This window comes from Oncorhynchus nerka, unplaced genomic scaffold (assembly GCF_034236695.1).
Source record: "Oncorhynchus nerka isolate Pitt River unplaced genomic scaffold, Oner_Uvic_2.0 unplaced_scaffold_1309, whole genome shotgun sequence".
Classification (NCBI taxonomy): Eukaryota; Metazoa; Chordata; class Actinopteri; order Salmoniformes; family Salmonidae; genus Oncorhynchus; species Oncorhynchus nerka.
This window is the reverse complement of record NW_027040036.1, coordinates 10,001-17,500: the sequence shown is the minus strand read 5'-3', so window position 1 is coordinate 17,500 and position 7,500 is coordinate 10,001. Positions and strand designations below refer to the sequence as shown.

The following is a 7,500-nucleotide window of genomic DNA, read 5'->3' as shown; positions in this document are numbered from 1 at the left end:
TAGGTGTCTATAGTAGAGTCCCGGGGTGTTAACCATCTCTCTAGGTGTCTATAGGGTCCCGTGTGTTAGCCATCTCTCTAGGTGTGTATTGTAGAGTCCCGGGGTGAGACAGAGGTTCTGTAGTGATCGGATGTTGGATGGCGCCCCGCGTCGAGCGCTGATGACATCATAGAAGGAGAGCATCGACCCGGTGCGTTCCTCATGAGCCTTCTGGTGCTGAAATACACCGCGTTAGAACACACACACACACACACACACACACACACACACACACACACACACACACACACACTTGAATTTGAATTCAAGGATACTGAATTTGATAAACAATGAGTGAACAAAACATTAAGAACACCTTCCTCATATTGAGTTGAGCCACCCTTTGCCCTCAGAGGAGCCTCATTGGGGACTCTACAAAGTGTTGAAAGCGTTCCCCAGGGATGCTGACCCATGTTGACTACAATGCTTCCCACAGTTAGTCCTCAGAGGAGCCTCGATTCGTCGGGGACTCTTTCAAAGTGTTGAAAGCGTTCCCCAGGGATGCTGACCCATGTTGACTACAATGCTTCCCACAGTTTGTCCTCAGAGGAGCCTCGTCGGGGACTCTACAAGGTGTTGAAAGCGTTCCCCAGAGATGCTGACCCATGTTGACTACAACACTTCCCACAGTTAGTCCTCAGAGGAGCCTCGATTCGTCGGGGACTCTTTCAAAGTGTTGAAAGCGTTCCCCAGGGATGCTGACCCATGTTGACTACAACACTTCCCACAGTTAGTCCTCAGAGGAGCCTCGTCGGGGACTCTTTCAAAGTGTTGAAAGCGTTCCCCAGGGATGCTGACCCATGTTGACTACAATGCTTCCCACCGTTAGTCCTCAGAGGAGCCTCGTCGGGGACTCTACAAGGTGTTGAAAGTGTTGAAAGCGTTCCCCAGGGATGCTGACCCATGTTGACTACAATGCTTCCCACAGTTTGTCCTTTGGGTGATTGAACCATACTTGACATGCTTGGTAAACTGTTGAGCGTGAAAAACCCAGCAGCGTTGCAGTTCTTGACACAAACCCCCTGGTACCTACTGCCACACCCTGTTCAAAGGCACTTCAAGGTCTGGCCCCTTCACCCTCTGAATGGCACACAATCACAATTTCATTTATTTTACACCTTTATTTAACCAGGTAGGCTAGTTGTTTATTTAACCAGGTAGGCCACCTTTATTTAACCAGGTAGGCTAGTTGAGAACACCTTTATTTAACCAGGTAGGCTAGTTGAGAACACCTTTATTTAACCAGGTAGGCTGAATTTATTTAACCAAGGCTAGTTGAGAACACCTTTATTTAAACAGGTTTTATTTAACCAGGTTTTGAGAACACCTTTATTTATTTTGAGAACACCTTTATTTAACCAGGTAGGCTAGTTGAGAACACCTTTATTTAACCAGGTAGGCTAGTTGAGAACACCTTTATTTAACCAGGTAGGCTTGAGGTAGGCTGTTGAGAACAAGTTCTCATTTACAGTTGCGACCTCTGGCCAAGACCACTGTCTCAATTGTCTCAAGTCTTAAAAATCCTTCTTTGACCTGTCATCCTCTCATTCATCTACACTGATTGAAGTGGATTTAACAGGTGACATCAATAAGGGATCATAGCTTTCATACTGGATTCACCTGAGTCATGGAAAGAACAGGTGTTCTTAATGTTTTGTCCACTCGCTGTATATTTCGATCATAAAATATCAAACATGACGTTATATACACGCACATCAAGTATTGATGAAACAATTGACAAAACCTCTATGTGAATATTTAAAGTTGTTACATTTCATTAGTCACTGGGTTCAATATGGGGGGAGGAATACTACATTTCCCAGAATGCATTAGTGAAACCTCAATTGACAAAACCTCTATGTGAATATTTAAAGTTGTTACATTTCATTAATCACTGACACATGTTGTTCAATATGAGGGGGGGGGAACTACATTTCCCAGAATGCATTAGTGAAACCTCAAGTTGACCCGGAAGATGTTGAAAAAGAAGCCAATCAAATGACATGGTTGTTGGATCAATAACGGTCTGTTCTAAACACTGAGGTTATTAAAAGACCATATCAACACTGAGGTTATTAAAAGACCATATCAACACTGAGGTTATTACAAGACCATATCAACACTGAGGTTATTAAAAGACCATATCAACACTGAGGTTATTAAAAGACCATATCAACACTGAGGTTATTACAAGACCATATAAACACTGAGGTTATTACAAGACCATATCAACACTGAGGTTATTAAAAGACCATATCAACACTGAGGTGATATAAAAGACCATATCAACACTGAGGTTATTAAAAGACCATATCAACACTGAGGTTATTAAAAGACCATATCAACACTGAGGTTATTAAAAGACCATATCAACACTGAGGTTATTAAAAGACCATATCAACACTGAGGTTATTAAAGACCATATCAACACTGAGGTTATTAAAAGACCATATCAACACTGAGGTTATTAAAAGACCATATCAACACTGAGGTTATTAAAAGACCATATCAACACTGAGGTTATTACAAGACCATATCAACACTGAGGTTATTAAAGACCATATCAACACTGAGGTTATTAAAAGACCATATCAACACTGAGGTTATTAAAAGACCATATCAACACTGAGGTTATTAAAAGACCATATCAGCACTGAGGTTATTAAAAGACCATATCAACACTGAGGTTATTAAAAGACCATATCAACACTGAGGTTATTAAAAGACCATATCAACACTGAGGTTATTAAAAGACCATATCAACACTGAGGTTATTAAAAGACCATATCAACACTGAGGTTATTAGTGAAAGACCATATCAAACACTGAGGTATTAAAAGACCATATCAACACTGAGGTTATTAAAAGACCATATCAACACTGAGGTTATTAAAAGACCATATCAACACTGAGGTTATTAAAAGACCATATCAACACTGAGGTTATTAAAAGACCATATAAACACTGAGGTTATTAAAAGACCATATCAACACTGAGGTTATTAAAAGACCATATCAACACTGAGGTTATATCAACACTGAGGTTATTAAAAGACCATATAAACACTGTTTCCAGGGTTATTAAAAGACCATATCAACACTGAGGTTATTAAAAGACCATATCAACACTGAGGTTATTAAAAGACCATATCAACATATCAACACTGAGGTTATTAAAAGACCATATCAACACTGAGGTTATTAAAAGACCATATCAACACTGAGGTTATTAAAAGACCATATCAACACTGAGGTTATTAAAAGACCATATCAACACTGAGGTTATTAAAAGACCATATCAACACTGAGGTTATTAAAAGACCATATCAACACTGAGGTTATTAAAAGACCATATCAACACTGAAAAGGAGGTTATTAAAAGACCATATCAACACTGAGGTTATTAAAAGACCATATCAACACTGAGGTTATTAAAAGACCATATCAACACTGAGGTTATTAAAAGACCATATCAACACTGAGGTTATTAAAAGACCATATCAACACTGAGGTTATTAAAAGACCATATCAACACTGAGGTTATTACCAAGACCATATCAACACTGAGGTTATTAAAAGACCATATCAACACTGAGGTTATTAAAAGACCATATCAACACTGAGGTTATTAAAAGACCATATCAACACTGAGGTTATTAAAAGACCATATCAACACTGAGGTTATTAAAAGACCATATCAACACTGAGGTTATTAAAAGACCATATCAACACTGAGGTTATTAAAAGACCATATCAACACTGAGGTTATTAAAAGACCATATCAACACTGAGGTTATTAAAAGACCATATCAACACTCTGAGGTTATTAAAAGACCATATCAACACTGAGGTTATTAAAAGACCATATCAACACTGAGGTTATTAAAAGACCATATCAACACTGAGGTTATTAAAAGACCATATCAACACTGAGGTTATTAAAAGACCATATCAACACTGAGGTTATTAAAAGACCATATCAACACTGAGGTTATTAAAAGACCATATCAACACTGAGGTTATTAAAAGACCATATCAACACTGAGGTTATTAAAAGACCATATCAACACTGAGGTTATTAAAAGACCATATCAACACTGAGGTTATTAAAAGACCATATCAACACTGAGGTTATTAAAAGACCATATCAACACTGAGGTTATTAAAAGACCATATCAACACTGAGGTTATTAAAAGACCATATCAACACTGAGGTTATTAAAAGACCATATAAACACTGAGGTTATTAAAAGACCATATCAACACTGAGGTTATTAAAAGACCATATCAACACTGAGGTTATTAAAAGACCATATCAACACTGAGGTTATTAAAAGACCATATCAACACTGAGGTTATTAAAAGACCATATCAACACTGAGGTTATTAAAAGACCATATCAACACTGAGGTTATTAAAAGACCATATAAACACTGTTTCCAGGTTATTAAAAGACCATATCAACACTGAGGTTATTAAAAGACCATATCAACACTGATGTTATTAAAAGACCATAACAACACTGAGGTTATTAAAAGACCATATCAACACTGAGGTTATTAAAAGACCATATCAACACTGAGGTTATTAAAAGACCATATCAACACTGAGGTTATTAAAAGACCATATCAACACTGAGGTTATTAAAATACCATATAAAAACTGAGGTTATTAAAAGACCATATCAACACTGAGGTTATTAAAAGACCATATCAACACTGAGGTTATTACAAGACCATATCAACACTGAGGTTATTAAAATACCATATCAACACTGAGGTTATTAAAAGACCATATCAACACTGAGGTTATTAAAAGACCATATCAACACTGAGGTTATTAAAAGACCATATCAACACTGAGGTTATTACAAGACCATATCAACACTGAGGTTATTAAAAGACCATATCAACACTGAGGTTATTACAAGACCATATCAACACTGAGGTTATTAAAAGACCATATCAACACTGAGGTTATATAAAGACCATATCAACACTGAGGTTATATAAAGACCATATCAACACTGAGGTTATTACAAGACCATATCAACACTGAGGTTATTAAAAGACCATATCAACACTGAGGTTATTACAAGACCATATCAACACTGAGGTTATATAAAGACCATATCAACACTGAGGTTATTAAAATAAATAGTAAATAAATAAATGAAAAAATAATATATATTGTTTTGATATCTGGAAGTGTGACCTGATTTAATACCACACTTCCTGTCACTCAAACTCAAAACTCAAATTCTGCATCCTGTCGTGTTTGGCCAATTCAATTCCAATTTTAACTCATGAGTTGAATAGGAGTGTGTGTTATGGTCGTTGTGTGTATGTGTGTGTGTGTGTGTGTATGTGTGTGTGTGTACCTGGTACCAGCTATAAGCCCTGTCTGAGGGGTTGATCAGGACGGTCAGTATCTTGGCTTTAGGCAGCAGGGCGGCGGCGCGGCGAGGAGTGTCTTCAGAGGGGAAGTAGGCGGAGCTCTTCTCAAATAGGAAGTCACTGGTGACGTTAGACGGGAGCGGGAACAACTCCATATACCTAGACAGGAAGAATAATAATAGATATATAGTAAGGTAGATTACCAGTCTATTCCCTGGTGTTAGTTGTATCATAGATATATAGTAAGGTAGATTACCAGTCTATTCCCTGGTGGTAGTTGTATCCTAGATATATAACAACATAGATTACCAGTCTATTCCCTGGTGGTAGTTGTATCATAGATATATAGTAAGGTAGATGACCAGTCTATTCCCTGGTGGTAGTTGTATCATAGATATATAGTAAGGTAGATTACCAGTCTATTCCCTGGTGTTAGTTGTATCATAGATATATAGTAAGGTAGATTACCAGTCTATTCCCTGGTGGTAGTTGTATCATAGATATATAGTAACATAGATTACCAGTCTATTCCCTGGTGGTAGTTGTATCATAGATATATAACAACATAGATTACCAGTCTATTCCCTGGTGGTAGTTGTATCATAGATATATAACAACATAGATTACCAGTCAATTCCCTGGTGGTAGTTGTATCCTAGATATATAGTAACATAGATTACCAGTCTATTCCCTGGTAGTAGTTGTATCATAGAACATGTAGATTACCAGTCTATTCCCTGGTGGTAGTTGTATCATAGATATATAGTAATGCAGATTACCAGTCTATTCCCTGGTGGTAGTTGTATCATAGATATATAGTAATGTAGATTACCAGTCTATTCCCTGGTGTTAGTTGTATCATAGATATATAGTAATGTAGATTACCAGTCTATTCCCTGGTGGTAGTTGTTAGTGTTGAAGAACTGGACCTCTCCATACGTCTTGTTGCTGGGGAAGCTGCTAGAGATGGAAGGATGCATCAGGAGGAAGAGGCAGAGCTCTGTTGTTCCTGGAAAAGAGGAGAGAAATCTGTTCATCAGGGAACAGAACAGGGCTCCGGGCAGCCGAGCGGAAATGGAGGAAAACTCGCCTCCCTACGGACCTGGCATCCTTTCACTCCCTCCTCTCTACATTTTCCTCTTCTGTCGCTGCTGCTAAAGCCACTTTCTACCACTCTAAATTCCAAGCATCTGCCTCTAACCCTAGGAAGCTCTTTGCCACCTTCTCCTCCCTCCTGAATCCTCCTCCCCCTCCCCCCCCTCCTCCCTCTCTGCAGATGACTTCGTCAACCATTTTGAAAAGAAGGTCGACGACATCCGATCCTCGTTTGCTAAGTCAAACGACACCGCTGGTTCTGCTCACACTGCCCTACCCTGTGCTCTGACCTCTTTCTCCCCTCTCTCTCCAGATGAAATCTCGCGTCTTGTGACGGCCGGCCGCCCAACAACCTGCCCGCTTGACCCTTTCCCCTCCTCTCTTCTCCAGACCATTTCCGGAGACCTTCTCCCTTACCTCACCTCGCTCATCAACTCATCCCTGACCGCTGGCTACGTCCCTTCCGTCTTCAAGAGAGCGAGAGTTGCACCCCTTCTGAAAAAACCTACACTCGATCCCTCCGATGTCAACAACTACAGACCAGTATCCCTTCTTTCTTTTCTCTCCAAAACCCTTGAATGTGCCGTCCTTGGCCAGCTCTCCCGCTATCTCTCTCAGAATGACCTTCTTGATCCAAATCAGTCAGGTTTCAAGACTAGTCATTCAACTGAGACTGCTCTTCTCTGTATCACGGAGGCGCTCCGCACTGCTAAAGCTAACTCTCTCTCCTCTGCTCTCATCCTTCTAGACCTATCGGCTGCCTTCGATACTGTGAACCATCAGATCCTCCTCTCCACCCTCTCCGAGTTGGGCATCTCCGGCGCGGCCCACGCTTGGATTGCGTCCTACCTGACAGGTCGCTCCTACCAGGTGGCGTGGCGAGAATCCGTCTCCTCACCACGTGCTCTCACCACTGGTGTCCCCAGGGCTCTGTTCTAGGCCCTCTCCTATTCTCGCTATACACCAAGTCA

At 39.9% G+C, this 7,500-nt stretch overlaps 1 protein-coding gene across 1 annotated transcript in view; it reads right to left on the bottom strand.

The window, feature by feature from the left end:
- LOC135568949 (bifunctional heparan sulfate N-deacetylase/N-sulfotransferase 3-like) overlaps nt 1-7,500 on the bottom strand; it is a gene marked incomplete at its 5' end in the record, with an annotated part of 22,280 nt that overhangs the window by 10,887 nt on the left and 3,893 nt on the right. Inside the window, 3 exon segments of the mRNA XM_065015724.1 lie at nt 34-216; nt 5,419-5,593; nt 6,320-6,443. Coding sequence (XP_064871796.1) covers nt 34-216; nt 5,419-5,593; nt 6,320-6,443 — 482 coding nt within the window.